The sequence below is a fragment of the Apiospora kogelbergensis genome (assembly GCF_038363985.1).
Source record: "Apiospora kogelbergensis strain CBS 113332 chromosome Unknown utg000007l_segment0_segment0, whole genome shotgun sequence".
In the NCBI taxonomy this organism is placed as follows: Eukaryota; Fungi; Ascomycota; class Sordariomycetes; order Amphisphaeriales; family Apiosporaceae; genus Apiospora; species Apiospora kogelbergensis.
The window spans coordinates 613676-628684 of record NW_027117424.1 but is presented as its reverse complement, the minus strand read 5'-3'; the positions used below and the strand labels follow the sequence as shown (position 1 = coordinate 628684).

At 57.5% G+C, this 15009-nt stretch overlaps 6 protein-coding genes across 6 annotated transcripts; 3 read left to right on the top strand and 3 right to left on the bottom strand.

The window, feature by feature from the left end:
• Positions 1-624: 624 nt before the first annotated feature.
• Positions 625-2724, top strand: PG998_010533 (major facilitator superfamily transporter; the record flags this gene model as incomplete). The annotated part of the gene is given in 4 exon segments (XM_066877349.1): positions 625-767; positions 782-1405; positions 1445-1757; positions 1825-2724. 4 exon segments carry the CDS (start codon positions 625-627, stop codon positions 2722-2724), a joined length of 1980 nt encoding a protein of 659 aa, XP_066726403.1.
• Positions 2725-3009: 285 nt separating this feature from the next.
• Positions 3010-4639, bottom strand: PG998_010532 (cytochrome P450; the record flags this gene model as incomplete). The annotated part of the gene is made up of 3 exons (XM_066877348.1): positions 3010-3366; positions 3418-4527; positions 4577-4639. The coding sequence occupies 3 exons, from the start codon at positions 4637-4639 to the stop codon at positions 3010-3012; spliced, it is 1530 nt and encodes a 509-aa protein (XP_066726402.1).
• Positions 4640-5097: 458 nt separating this feature from the next.
• PG998_010531 (short-chain dehydrogenase) lies at positions 5098-5688 on the top strand (the record flags this gene model as incomplete). Its single annotated transcript, XM_066877347.1, has 1 exon — positions 5098-5688. The coding sequence occupies one exon, from the start codon at positions 5098-5100 to the stop codon at positions 5686-5688; it is 591 nt and encodes a 196-aa protein (XP_066726401.1).
• A 1174-nt stretch (positions 5689-6862) lies between these two features.
• Positions 6863-7896, bottom strand: PG998_010530 (uncharacterized protein; the record flags this gene model as incomplete). Its single annotated transcript, XM_066877346.1, has 3 exons — positions 6863-7211; positions 7288-7383; positions 7442-7896. The coding sequence occupies 3 exons, from the start codon at positions 7894-7896 to the stop codon at positions 6863-6865; spliced, it is 900 nt and encodes a 299-aa protein (XP_066726400.1).
• Positions 7897-8788: 892 nt separating this feature from the next.
• PG998_010529 (uncharacterized protein) lies at positions 8789-10246 on the top strand (the record flags this gene model as incomplete). The annotated part of the gene is made up of 1 exon (XM_066877345.1): positions 8789-10246. One exon carries the CDS (start codon positions 8789-8791, stop codon positions 10244-10246), a length of 1458 nt encoding a protein of 485 aa, XP_066726399.1.
• A 764-nt stretch (positions 10247-11010) lies between these two features.
• PG998_010528 (mRNA-capping enzyme subunit beta) lies at positions 11011-14055 on the bottom strand (the record flags this gene model as incomplete). The annotated part of the gene is made up of 4 exons (XM_066877344.1): positions 11011-11652; positions 11727-13260; positions 13398-13727; positions 13793-14055. The coding sequence occupies 4 exons, from the start codon at positions 14053-14055 to the stop codon at positions 11011-11013; spliced, it is 2769 nt and encodes a 922-aa protein (XP_066726398.1).
• Between the last annotated feature and the right edge of the window lie 954 nt (positions 14056-15009).

The following is a 15009-nucleotide window of genomic DNA, read 5'->3' as shown; positions in this document are numbered from 1 at the left end:
ATTGGCGTCGGCGGAAATCGGCAGGGCCACCCGCGGGCCAGGCAACGGAACGGATCTAGCGTGGCTGGGAATAAGACGGGAACGAGAGCGCGTTGAGGAAAAGTTATTCCCCCTTTGCCTTTGCGAGAGTCTCATGTACGACAAGTCAGAAGACAAGTCATCCGCAAGAGAATGATATCCCTGCTCTCCGTGCTCCCCGCAGCGACAGCCCAGTAGTCTGCAGGACAGCCCACACCCGCCCGCTGTCCATCTTGGCTTTCGCCGGCTTGCTGCTCATCTCACAGCCAATCTTGTCCTATCTTCCTCCATCTCGCATTCTCCACCATGAGATCGTATGGGTTGGTGGCCTGGACATCACATATTATGGGCATCATCCCGCTCTTTCCACGCATACCGCCGGGGCCAGCGGCCCCCTCCCTCTACCCTGACAGCTTACGTCCTCGGAGATGATTGCGCTTCCCATTACGCACTCATTTCCTTTCCTCTCTCACCACAAACAGCGTCCGTCCCTTTCCCCCACCTTCCGGACGCATCGATCAATCTTCCTGCGAGTTGCCAACGCCAAGACACGCCCAACATTGATCAGTCAACTAATGACGGTTCGTCTCTTCGTCGTCAGATGATATGGAATCCGTGGACATAAAACGTGGCGGCTCCTTAACATCACTCGATGAAGGTCAACTTCTCCCCCAGGCCGACCTCAGGGCAAAGGGCGATGATGCCGAGAAGACGGCGGGCAGTAATGCAATCAATGACTCCCAATCCCAGTACGTGTCGCCAGAAAGCTCGGCGCGCGAACTGATGGACCGGGGGGCGATGCGGGCCAGCCTGTTTCGCACCACGGCCAACAAAGCGCCCACGCAGCGCCGGGCGTCGATTCGCCCATCGTCAAGCTGTATCTCACCTTCGACACCGAGCTGCCCGCCATCAACACCAAACCCGCGCCGCCATCCCACTCTGATGGATCGACAGCAGCCACGACGCCCGCAGCAGCAGCAGCAGCAGACCTCCTGCTGCCCCCGGCGCCGGACCTGAGTCGGTACACCGACCCCCACCTCTGGCCCGAGTCGCGCAAAAACGTCATGCTGCTGCTCTCGTGCGTCGCCACGCTGCTGACGGCCTACGCCGCGGGCGCCTACTCGCCGCCGACGGACCTGATGGCGGCCGAGTTCGGGTGCTCGCGCACCGCCGTGCTGGTGGGCATCACGCTGTTCACGACGGGCTTCGCGCTGGCGCCCATGGTGCTGGCGCCGCTGTCCGAGGTGCACGGCCGCTACCCCGTCTTCGTCGTGTCTGGCGCCGTCTACGTCGCCTTCCAGGCCGCGTGCGGCGCCGTCACCTCGCTGGGGGCATGCTCGTCTCGCGCTTTTTCTGCGGCGTCGGCGGCAGCGTCTTTAGCACCATGGTAGGTGGCGTCATCGCCGACATCTGGCACAAGGACCAGCGCAACCGCCCCATGGCCCTCTTCAGCGGCGCCGTCCTCGTCGGCACCGGGCTCGGGGCCCCTCAGCGCCAGCGTCATGGTCCACCGCTGGGGCGGCGAGGGCGCCGTCGTCGCGGGGCCCACGGCCCGCTGGAAGTGGGTGTTCTGGCACCAGGTGATCTTAGATTTTGTCTTGGCCGTTCTCATCGCCGTGCTCTTCCACGAGAGCCGGGGCTGTGTCTTGTTGCGGAGGAAAGCCGTCAAGCTCAACGCGTACTACGAGTCGCTCGAGTCTCGGGGCTGTTTCGGTGTCTGGGTCAAGGGCGACCCGGCGGTCCAGGACCGTCTCGGTATGTCAACCCCCACCACGATACCCCGCGGCGGCGACGAAGCCCACCCAGGGCGATGCGGAGGAGAAGGGGCTGGCGGCTCCGCCCATGGTGGCTCCCTACGAAGCACCGCCGAGCGGCGCGCAGCTGCAGCGCGTCCGCTGGGCCGTCAAGGAGGACGAGCAACACGCGTCGATTGTGCAGATGATGTCGGTGTCGCTCCTCCGCCCGTTCCACCTCCTCTTCACCGAGCCCGTCGTATTCTTCTTCTCGCTATGGGTCTCGTTCGCCTGGGCCACGCTCTACCTAACCTTCGCCGCTATCCCGCTCGTCTTTTCCCGGCAGTACGGCTTCAACACGGAGCAGTCCGGCTACGTCTTCATCGCCATGATCGTCGGGTCCATCCTGGCCACCACCATCGGCGTCACCCAGGAAAACCTCCTGCGCCATCCCAAGTGGCAGCGCAAGGGGGCCAGGGGGGAAGCAGGAGGAGAAGAGGAAGAAGACCCCTCGAGGTTTTGGGCCTTCATGCGCCGCCGCTTCCCCGTCGAGGCGCCCGAGTCGCGGCTCTACTTCATCTGCGTCAGCTCCATCCTGCTGCCGCTGGGGCTGTACCTGTTCGGCCTGACGTCGCACCCGTCGATCCACTGGATGAGCCCGACGGTGGCCATCGGCCTGGCCACCATGGGCATATACTACGTGTACCTGGCCACGTTCAACTACCTGGCCGACGCGTACCACGACTACGCGTCGTCGGCGCTCGCGGCCCAGTCCTTCTGCCGCAACATCCTCGGCGGCTGCTTCCCCCTCGTCGTGGGGCCCCTGTTCACCAACCTCGGCGAGGACGCCGCGGGCGGGCTGCTCGGCGCCATCGCCACGGCCCTGACTGTCGTCCCCTGGGTCCTCGCCTTCTACGGCGAGAAGATTCGCCGGCGCAGCAAGTTTGCGGTTTCGCTGGCGCAGCGGTCGTAGCAGACAGAACACTATATATACATCTATAAATCTACATGTCGTTTCGTATGATGATTCGACTTCATTATTGCAACTATTGTGTTTATCGAGTGCGATACTATGACGTGAATCCTCTTTCAATCCAAGACCTACCACTACTCCGTATAGTTCCCCAGCTTGAACCTCAACGGCTTTTCCCCTTCTTATTTAGGCCATTGCTGTGTTATCAAACACCTTCTTGAACATCCCGACGCTTCTCGGCTTGGTGTAGCTCTTGGCATTTGTTCCACTGCCCAAAGTACCAACTCATGACAATGACACCGCCCGCTTCAGGCACATCCGTATCTCTACCGGCTTCTTCTCCACGAGTAAGAACGTCCGAAGATCCTCCCACCTCACGCGCCGTCCGTCCACGGCATGCACATCGAATGTCCAGAGAAGCCTGGCCAGGACAAGCATCATTTCCGCCCAGGCCAAGTACTGCCCCATACAGGAGCGCGGTCCCATGCTGAAGGCTTGCAAAGCCTGTCTTCTGTCGCCACGGAAAGGAGAGGTGGGATCTGTGCTGGCCTCTGGGAGCCACCGCTCGGGTTGGAACTCGGTAGGGGAGTGGAAGTACTTGGGGTCCCGGTTGATGGAGTAGGCTTGGATGGATACTCGCGTCTGCTTGCTGTGAGCAAGGGTGAGAGGCGAAGGGGGTTGGTTGGTACTTACTCCTCCAGGAAACCATTGCCCACAGACCGTATCGCCACCATGAGGCACGAGTCTCGGAAGAACCCATGGGATAGGTGGACACAATCGCAAACCTTCCGAGATGGCAGCTTGGAGGTACGGAAGCTTTCTCAGCCTTTCCAGAGTGAAGTCTTGTTCTGTCTGAAAAGCACCCCGTACCTCGGCCGTAAGAATCGCAAGCTTGTCCGGATTGTTCACGAGGTAGTTCAGAGTGCCTGTCAAGACGGTAGCAGTGGTCTCGCTCCCAGCCGTCGTCAGTACCATGAAAGTTGCATTGATCTCGCCACGTGACATTTTATTCTCGCCGTTGGCGCCGATGACATGAGACATGATGTCGGGGCGGGACAGTTCGTAGTTGAGGCGACGGTCTACCTTATCCGCAATCTGATTGAAGTGGTCGGCTGACATCTTCTTGAGTGATGGGGGGATGCACTTGACGAGGACCCAGGCTAGCCACGGGTAGAATTTGGCGGCAGCGATGAACGAAGCGGCTTTGACACTGGAGAATAGGAGTCGAATCCAGGGGTGGTACTGAGAATTCTGCAGGCAGTCGAACGATTCGCCAAATCCAAGATCGCCAAATATGTCGAAAGTGAAGAAGTTGAACCAGGGTCCAATGTCCAGTGTCATTTCTCTGCCGGGTTTCTCAGATAGGATATCGCGCAGTCTGTCGATGAACAGGTTGGCGTAGAGATGCAGGATAGGTTCCTGGGCCTTTAGCGCACGCAGGGTGAACCCAGGAGCCAGAGCGCGCCGGATGCGCGCGTGCTGGTCCGGGGCGATGGCGCTGATCAGCGACATGGGCTGGCGAGGCTGGGTCCGCCACCAGGTGGGATCTTTCAAGAAGGGCTGGTGGTGCGGACGCGGCATGAATATGTCGTGCCAGGCTCCGTCGGAGGCAAAGGTGACCTCGTCGGGCGCGATACGCAGGATCGGCCCGTGCCGACGGTGGAGGCGTTCCACGTCGTGGACGATGGTCCCTCTCAGTAGAGACCAGACGAACGGCAGCCGCGAGCATGCCCAGCTGCGTGGGCCAGGGGTCTTGGCCAGCGGGTGGAGATGGCTGTTGTACAAGGCACGGAGGAGGGGGTACTGCTCATGGTCAGGGCCTGCATTGCATTCGCTTGGGGTCGTTACATACCGTGACCAAGACTAGGAGCAGTGTTGGCCAGCTTGTAAGTAATGTGCTGTCCACGTCGCCCATGGTGATCGATTTGAAGGTTTCCGAGGGGTCTTTGGAATGAACGGTTCGCTGCGATGGGCACCCTGAAGGATCGAGTCCTTTGTTAGTCCAAGGAGGGCGTCGGATGAAATCGTTTGCTACAAATACCTAGTTGGTTGCCCCGGTTGCCTTATCGATGTCTAATATTTGATTAGCCAGTCATATTTGGTTGGTCGATTCCAATGTAGTAAGTAAGGGGTTCGTCGCACAGAGCGAATAGCCAATCATTATTGATGCTGTGTGATATACATTGCATGCTTCACCTGCTGACTCATCTCCCCTTACAGGAAGACTAACCGACCATGGTGTGTCTTGCTTGGTAAGCTGCGTAAGCCAACAGGACGCCGTAGATTTTAGTGTCGTTCATTATCTCCTCATCATCCAATTTCACTCCAGCTTATGGAATCTCTGATATTCACTTTCTTGTACTCCCAAACAGTATGGGGGCTCAATGGTCGCAGTTCTTCCCTCCAACGCCCGTTTTCACAGAGCGAGATGTAGGAAAGCAAGAGGGCAAAGTATTCTTGGTTACAGGGGGATACTCCGGAATTGGCTTCGAGATCTCCAAGGCTCTCTACCAACACAAAGGTCATGTGTATATCGCTGGGCGCTCTGAGGAAAAGGCCAATCAGGCGATCAAAGCGATCCAGGAGAGCACCCCGGACCACGATGGCGGCAGAATCGATTTTCTGTACCTGGACCTGGAGGATCTCTCGACCATCAAGACTGCCGTCCAAGATCTGAGCGCCAAGGAGTCAAAGATCGACGTTGTATGGAATAATGCAGGCGTTTCGCAACCGCCAGTTGGCTCCGTCTCCAAACAAGGACATGAACTACAAATGGCCGTCAACTGCCTGGGGCCATTCCTACTGGTGAAGCTACTGATGCCGCTCCTCGAGGCTGGGGTGGCGTCCTCGGTACCGGGGTCGGGTTCCGTCCGCGTCCTCTGGGCCAGCAGTCAGTTCATGGAGCTGTCGGCCCCTTCTGGAGGCATCATCATTCCCGAACTGCGCAACCCTCCCCCGGGATAAAGCCCGCAACTACTGCAATTCCAAGACGGGAAACCTGTTCCTGGCAACCGAGTTCGCCAGAAGGTTCGGCTCGTCCAAGGGTCTTGTCAGCGCGGCCTACAATCCAGGCGCCTCATCGACGAATCTCTTCCGACATACCCCGTGGCTAGGTGTCCTCGCCTGGCCTTTGATGTACAAGCCCCAGCTGGCTGCTTTGACTGCTTTGTATGCCGGTCTCTCTGAAGAGATCACGGTCGAAACTAATGGATGCTATGTCATACCATGGGGTCGAATCTCAACGAGTTTAAGGGGGACCTGCAGAACGCCACACTTGGCCGGGAGGATGGGGGCACAGGCATAGCAAGCGAGTTTTGGGAGTCTTGCGAAGAAAGCACAGAGGCCTACTCCTGAGAAACATTGATGAGTTGGATGGTTTGATCGCAATACACTGGAAACCATGATTCGAATGCAAAACACTCAAAGAAGAAGCCGACCATTCGTATCAAAACTGCGAAATGGACAATCATTCTAGTATTTAGTGAAACATTTGCCACTCCATGTCTTATCAGGACTAATCGAGATTCCCATGACATTCGTATAACTACTCCAACCCCTGATATACCTTGTCAAGATGAACGCATGACTGATGATCGATAGCGGACGGGATGGTTGACAAGAAACGGAAATTTTATTACTTAAAGCTGCTAGAAAGTCCAGTAGACTAGAGATACATAGCCTAAATTAGACGAAAAGCGGCCCGTCTGCTGCCCTTTCTTAAGGCTTAGTGCAATGGGTGGATGCCATGAAAGAATTCCAGAGCTATCACTAGTGATACGCAACGTGATATCTGATACATGGGTAGTAGCTGAGAACCGCATTGAGTTTTTATGCGCCAGAGTAATTCATTATATCTGTTTGTCGCATTGCCAACATCGGTTGAGGTTATGGCCGACGAAGTTTTTGGCCCCGTGTCTATTGTACTGATTCAGTATGGCATGAGATGGAGATGCTTCGTGGTTATTATGTATTATCATTGATCGTGCCTCGAATGAGGTGAGTTCTATATCTCGCGCAAGGGTTCGCAAATACTATCCAATATATGTACTTTCTCTCCTGTCATTCCAGCACTCGACAAGAGAAGTAAGCATGTATACCGAAAGACAGACTCTAAACAACCACTTGTATCGTTCCCCTATTAACCGAGGGTTTCCCAGAAGTCAGCGCAACCCTGCAGATCGTCCACGTTGAGAAGATCGACCTTGGCGTCCCAGAGGGTGCGCCACACGGCGTTGCGGGTGCCGATGGGCCAGTAGGGCAGGTCCCAGTAGCGGACCTTGATGCCCTTGGCGTGGGCCGTCTCGACCTGGCTCTTGAGCAGGGCGGCCTGGGTGTCGTTGAGCTGGCCGCGGGCGCCGCGGACGTCGCCGAACTGCGCCGTGAAGGCCGTGCTGGCGACCGGCGTCACCTCCTTGGTGATGTTGCTGAACGCCCCGCCCAGCGTCGGCAGCGGGCCGTCCCAGAAGTAGTCCCGCGGCGACACCCCCCTGCACCAGGCTCAGCGGCGTGTTGCCCGTCCCGATGACCGTCACGGGAGCCTCCTTCACCGTCTTGCCGTCGTACGTCGTCAGGTACCCCGCGTCGCGCAGGGGCGCCAGGGCTTTCACGACGTAGGGCCAGGTGGCGGCGCCGTCCGTCTTGAGATCCACCCAGAGGTAGCTGTTGGCATGCGGGTCAGCAGGGTGACGTTTGCGTGAGATAATTCATGGAAACGTACAGGGTCTGTCCGGAGACGGTGTCGAAGACGCCGTTCCGGGTGGGGCCATCGGTCACGAAGGGGCTCTCGGGGTTCTGGCGGCGCAGGACCTCGAGGATGGGCTGGACGTAGAGGGCGTCAAAGGTACGCTCCTTGGTCAGGGCGCTCGTCTCGTGGCCGACGTGCAGGGTGTCGTTGTAGAGCCAGACGTCGGCCTCGACGCTGACGGCGCCGGCGGCCAGGGCGCTCCAGAAGGGGAGCGGGCGCCAGTAGTCGTTGTGGCTGTGGAAGGCCTTGGGCATGATGCCCTGCGTCAGCTGCGTCGGGTACTTGTACAGCGGGTTGTCGTGGGACGCGGCCTGGCCCAGGATGTCGCCCAGGGACATGGCGCCCGAGGGAACGGCCGACGACGACGGGCCGGCGGCAGTGGCGGAGGTGGCGGCGAGCAGCCCGGCGGCGGCGAGTTGAGCGCGCATGTTGACCATCAGGAAGGCAGCCAGACTTTGAACTAGGTCGTAGAGAAGGGATAGCTGCATGGCCTGGCTTATTATATATAGAAAGATACGAGAAAGAACTGCAGGGGCAACTAAATTGAGTGTCAAGGGGCCGGGATAGCCAGTCAGTGGTTCGACAATTGTAGCCAATCGGGGAGGGCACGTGCGACGGCAATAAGAATTCGCGATGACATCAACCCCGCGGGATCCTTGCATGTCCGATCTTGGCGGCATTGTCAACATCAATATTATTAATACTGGATATTCGTCATCTATCTACGACTCTCATGCATAAATGCACATGGCAATAAACAATTCCTGTTCTCAGCTCCGGCCAATCATTGGTACGGCTCCGGGTCGGTCGGAAGGGAAAAGACCGAAAGCCCCTGAAAAGCCACAGCAACCCTGAGACTCTTCCAGATACAACAAAATGCGAGTATCCTCGCAGGACTGCTCTTCTTGTCTCCTGTATGATTTGGGGAATACCGCTCTATTGATGAACTAAGCAAATCCAGGCAGGAATGCGGATCTGGTGACGGCTCTTTGTTGCCGCTCACACCCTCCCACTGCTGCGCCGGATCCGTCCGTACCGCAATACCAACAATGCTCGCAATAGCAAAGGACCAGTAGGTAGGCGTAAATGCGCACATTGAAACAATGAGATGGAACATGCACGACCGTGGGCATCGCATGGACGAAGGCTTGAAGGGATTCCCGGTCTTTTCCTCCCCTTTCCAAGGCAAGTAATCGCCCCTTGCTGCCTGAAGAAAGTTCCTACCGTGACCTTTGATCGTATCTATATATTCTATCCCATCTTTGGTGTTGCACGAATCTTTCTCCTCACACTGGAGAGTATTGGTTTGATTTCATCAAGATGGATGGACCTACAGAAAACATCAACCTCGCCGAAGAGGAGCGTCTCGAGGAGAACCGCGAACTGCACGCGCGAGCCTCCAACGGGCTGGCAAACCTGCAGCTCGCCCATAATGTCCCGGTCAACCACGCCGCCATGGACACGGTCATCGACGCCTTATGGGAGAGCATGCACCCAGCATTAAAGCCAATCGTGTGGAACCCGCCGGCGAACGGGCCGGACCTCTGGAGCAACGACGAGGCCAAGGCCGAGGCCACGATGAAGGCCATCGAGGACATCAGCAAGAAGCGCGAGTGCAACGACGACTTCCACACGTGGCTGTGCAGCATCTCGCGCATGCCCGTCATCATCTGGCCGCTGTGGGTCGAGGACGAGTTCGGCGCCCACTGGGTCGTCGTGTACTGGACCAGCGAGCAGCGCGACAACCCGAAGAACCCGACCGAGGAGCGCCGCTACATCACCGACATCCGCCTGCTGGACCCGGCGCTCGACTACGCCTACTACACCGGCGGGTTCCGGACGCACGACGCGCGGCGCCGGCGCATCACGCAGCGCCTGCACAGACTCCTGAGGCTGTTCCGGCGCGTCTACGCCCTCGAGGACGTGTGCGTGCTGCGGTGGAACGCGCGCGAGCCGGGCTTGCTGCAGCCGGCCAACGGGCTGCTGCGGGGGTACCACGCCAACTTCTACCTCGAGGCGGGCGACGCGGCGACGGGCGAGCGCGTCTACGCCGTGGTCAAGCAGCTGCTGGCCGGCATCCTCGACATCGCGCGCGCGCCCCAGTACGAGGAGGCCGACCGCTACTGGGAGCTGCCGCACTACCGCTACCTGGGCCAGCTGACGCACGTCGACCCGGCCCTGGCCCGCATGGAGATGGCCGGCATCTGCGCCTGGAAGTGCATGCAGGCCCAGGACTTCCGCGCCCGCATCGCGGTCCGGCCGCTGCGCGGTGACGACCCCAAAATCCCCGTCGAGGTCGACGGCGAGACGCGCTACCTCGCGCCCGACGCGCTGCGGCGGCCGCACGCCTTGGTCAATCACGTCGTGAACTGGGACATCGCCGAGTGGCGGTTGGAGCAGAACCTGTGGAAACAGGAGGAAGAAGAACGACGGAAGCGCGACGTGGTCGACGTGACCGACGACATGGATCTCGACCAACAAGAACAAGGACAAGGACCAGACGTGATCGACGACTCCGATCCCGACGCCAGCGACGTGGAGATGGTCCGCAAGCTCAACCCGGCGGCTTGCGCCTCGGAGCTGGCCGACGTTGGAAAGTCGGGTCCGCCAACCATGACCAGCATCAAAAGAAAACAGCCGTTGGGGCCATCGCCGCTGTCGCAGGACAACGGCAATGGTGACGAAGGCTACAACAGCGACAACAACGACGGATCGCCAGCACCGAAGAAGCGCAAAAATGGGTTGGATGGTAATGTGCCTGGCAGACCAAAGGTCTAGCTAGGCAAGCAACTAAGATATGATATCTACTTAATACACCCGAATGATTTCCTTGGGCTAGAAGCAAGATGTATTCGTGTGAAACTCTAGAGTAGTAATGTCCGAATTCATCATTTGCTAGAACAATTCCAGCCGACGCTTGGGCAGGCGCAGAAAGCCAACTTGAATGTTAAGCAGGACTAACGGTGCTCGTGCTTGTTGCTATGGTCACAGCCGCTGGAGGGCGAAAGGGGTAGATTACTTACGTAGAAGGGACCGAGCCAATTAACATGTCTTCTTAGACGGTCCAGCCAGACATGCCCACGCCTGGTAGGCCACAATATGATTCACGCAGTCAGAAACACGTGCAATGAGGACGGGGAACGCAGAAGTAGTGATAGAATGTGCATCGCCATTTTCCCCGGGGAAACCAATGTAGTGGCCATAACAGCCGGAAAACTAAATACGGGAAATGGTATCATCTGCTCCTTTGCCCCATTGATATCTCTCTTGATTGGATTCGCTGCCACTCCCTTAAACACAGGGGGACGAACAAACGAATGTGAAGAAAAAACACCGCCGATAATAAATAAAAAGCATTCGCAATATACCCTGTGTAGCCAGTACAAAACGCAAAATAGTATGGACAAGAAATTGCGCTGGTTGAAGATCCCGGTGCTCAGGGTCAGCCAGCCGGCAACGCCTTCACCGCCTTGATTGCTGACCGCCTAGAAACCTGAATAACAAAAGCAAATGTACATTAAGGTATCGCAGAGTACAAGCCGCTATTGTGCTGGGGGACATTTTCTGGCCAAGGCCCTGACGTTGTTAACGAGCATTTCGACGATGTCCTGGTACTTGTTCTCGGGGTCCGAGTCCAGCAGCAAGCGACCGTGGTCCAAGAGGACACCAGCATCCAGTTCCACCTCCAGCTCGTGTTCCTTCTCGGGCCCACGGCCGGCTAGCTGTCGCTTGACCTGGGTCAAGTCGACCTGGAAGAAGCCATGTTTGTAGCTGAGCCTGTCCTTCTCCCGATCCGGCTGCTTCTCGCGATTCGATATCTGGTTCGAAATGATCTCCTCCGGAGGTCCATCCCAGTCCCATTCCAGGTTGACGCTGACACGGCAATCAACTGGCCAGTCCGGTAAATATATGTTGAGATCTGCCACACGCGCCTTGACGATCTTGGCCAGGACCTCGTTCGTCTTCTGGTCGACCGTGATTCGTGCCTTCAGCGGGTGTTTCGGCGACATCAGGGCTTGTACAGCGTGAGGTAGGCGAGCTACCATGGACGAATGAAGCTCGTAAAACTTGTCTATCTCGCGCCTATGTTTGTATTGTATTTGTACGTGTTGATTTCGGTTGCGAGGGTCCGTGGTGGCAACGACTTGCTTGTTGAGCCAATCGTTCATGGTTCGGTGTTGAAGCTGTACATAAAAAGTTAGCAGGTGCAAAGGGCATTCGTAGGCACGCCAAGCCATAGAGTAAACAAATCACTTACCTCCGACATGCTACTGCGGAACCCGACTCTAGCCTCGGGAGATAGAACGCACTCGCCGGACAGCGGGAAGTCGAGGCGATCATCCGTGTCTCGGTCAATAATGGTCCCAAACTTGGCTTCAATCTCGAACTGAACACCACGCGCTTGGATCTCGGCAAGACCCGGGTTGTTGAGGACGTTCATATAGAGGAAGTCGCCAACGGCTTTGACCAAAAAGTCTATGGGCTTGTTGACCAACGATATGCACTCCAATGGGAATGCATGTCCCCGGAAGGTGTACCCTTCCTCCGCAGCAGGTGGCGGCGGTGGCGGGTTGTGATCTTCCATCTTGACCGATGTACCACCGCCGACTGAACGCGTTGCTTCGGGGGACGTATGGCGGGAGGCATGTTCCGATTTGACATTCGATTCGCTGCGGTGGCCATTGCCATTGACAAGGCCACCCGTCGCCGGGGCGGAGCTGGTTACATGTGTTTTCGCTCGGAGAGTGTAGTTTCGGCTGGCATTCAACTGTTGTGCGACGCAACTCTGTGCCCAGCACGGTGGGTTGTTGATTGCGCAGCGGGTAGGTTTCCGACGGGGCAAGAGCGGTGAGGTAGAAGTCGAGGCAGACGTGTGCGACGGCGCGTTGCCGTGGTTGCCGTTGATTCCTGGCGGCGGCGGGCGCCGATTGGTGGCAGCTTCCAATTCGTCAGGTCGAAGGTCGCGATCGTCCAGTTTCCGCTTGCCAGGCGTGGCTTCCCGGGGCTGCTGCTGGTATTGAAGGCCTTCCATGGCTGCTGCAGATGCAGGCACTTGGCTCAGATTATGATTAAGTTTTTGTTGTTGTGATGGCGGTGGAGGAGGTTGAGATTGAGGGTGGGAAAATTCTGGAGGTGCACCGGGGAATGCGCCACCCTTAGATGAAGGTCTGGGCTCGCCTGCGCTACTCGGCAGACTAGGCACACGGGTCTTGGGCGAAATGCTGATGCTTCTTTCGCGTTCGCTTCGTGATGTTTGGGATTGTGATCGTCGGTGTGATTCGCTGACGGCGTCGTACGGTGCAGTGTGGCTGCTGTTGCTGACTGCGCGTTGGATGGTGGAGGGTTGAGGTGGTGGAGGAGAGGTATGGTAAGGTGATTGTTGTTGTTGTTGTTGTTGTTGTTGCTGCTGCTGCTGCTGCTGCTGCTGTTGCGGATGTAAAGGATAAGAAGACAATGGAGCACCTGAAGGTGTTCTTTGTTGGTAGGGACTTGGCGGCTGCGCAAAATTTGAATTGCCGTGGTTGATGGAACTGACGGATTGTCTTGGTGTGCCCGACAAAGGCGCCGCCAAAGGTGTTGCTGGTTGTGAGGTTTGTCGCTGGTGTGGATGCGATTGTTGTTGTTGAAAGTGACCTTGTTGGTCAAAGTGTGGAGGACCATGACTTGTCGCTACTGGACTTCCCATGGAGCCACCCGCGGGACCATAAGCCGATGGGGTCCCATATGGAGGTTGGTGCGGCCCATGGGCAGAAGTTGGTGTCAGGGCTGACGCCGATTGCACCGATTGCGATCTCTGGTGGTGTTGTGCCTGCTGCTGCTGCCGATGTTGTTGTATCTGCCGCTCTGCCTGCTGCAACTGCTGCTGGTGTTGTTGTAGCTGCTGCTGCTGCTGCAGGAACATATCATTGCTTCCTCCTGGTGTTCCCACCGGGGTGTTTGCGGCATGACCTGCTGGCCTGGCGGAGGATACGAAATTGAGCCATGCTGCGGTGTTGGCATGCCCACCGGTGCTGCTCCTCCCTGAGATGCATAGCTGCCTCTTGGGTCGTGCTGATAACCGCCGTGTGCTGGCCCATATTGTTGGAACCGTTGCTGCGGACTAGCCGGCGGCTGACCCTGCTGTGGAAAAGGGTACCCACCGCTCGCAGCGCTCAAGGATGAGGTCGGCGTGTGTCGGTATGGGGATGGATTGGATACCGACGCGCTGCCGGGAGACCGTGGGTCGTTCATGGCCCCGGGAGGATGGATCGGAGGGGGGCTTGTCTGCCAGGGTACCCATTGGGATTGGGAGGAGGCGCGTTGTAGGATGTCGGTGATGCATACGGGGCAGAGGGTGGGTGGCCCGGATGGCCCGCCATAGCGGCATACTCTCGAGGCGATGCGACCGTGGCAGGACCAGGCGATGCGTGCATGGGATGGCCATAGTCTCTGAACCCATGGGATGGATGGCCTTGCTGTATTGGCGTTTGCGGTGCGGCGCTCATGGATGAGGATGGGGTTTTGGCCAGGGCCGCAGGAGGCGGTGGAGGCTGTCTCGACGCGCCTCCTGCGGCGCTGTCCTTGTTCAGCATGGAATTGAGGTCCATGTTGGTGGTCTGATGTCCCGTCTGGCGTTCTTCCGGGTCGATTCGGGTCGATGCGTCGTCGCCTCGTGTCGTCTCGTGTCGTCTCGTGTCGTCTCGAGCAGTATCGATGCAATAGCCTTGCTTCCGCAGCGTCGAGGGCTGGGGTTCTCGTCGACAGCCAGATGCGTTCCCCGGCGATTACTTGAACGCAGTGTCCAGACAGAGTGCCACGCGGCCACGCTCTCTTTCTTCTTCTCTCTAGCACGAGCAACACTATCCCTCACAGATTCCACGTCATCGATACTGCATCAACGCGATTATCGCCGGTCCACAAATAAATTCATCAGATAAGATATCCTAATTAGAACAGTAAGAGATGGGCTTGCTCTTTTCCGCGCGATTCGGCTCGTTGCGCAGAGGATGGCGAAACTTTGGCGACCGGGGAATCAGGAGGGTTGTCGCTGCTGCCTGTCGTGATTCTGCCCGCTAGGTTAGTTTGCGCCGGTGATCGTGAATGGTTGCTCTTGCTGCACGTTCCAGCCTCTCGGGGAGGAGGATACGACGTTTCGGGTCGTGCGCGCTCTCTGCCGTTGGGAAAAATCGCGTCGGGCGCAATGGGCAGGGTCCTGGTGGGATTGGGAATGATGCGCAAGTAGCAATTGATGCCAGCGAAAAGATGAAAGGCGCTTATAAAACCCTGGGCGACAGAGGTGCAGAGGGAAAGGCAGCGGAGATAAGTAGGTAGAAGAGAGCGAGGAATAAAAAATTAAAATAAAAAGGCTAACGTGTGTCTTGGAATATTGGGTGGTGTAGTATATGCAAACGGAATCCCCAGGTTGGGCGGCGTGGTGCGTCTTGCGGCTCGCTCACTCTCACAGATGCTTTGCAGTATCGTTTCTTGTATAATCTTGCTCCGTCTCTCTTCTTTTTTCTGTCTCTCTTCTGTCCGTCTGATGGTCTGGCTGTTTTGCTCTG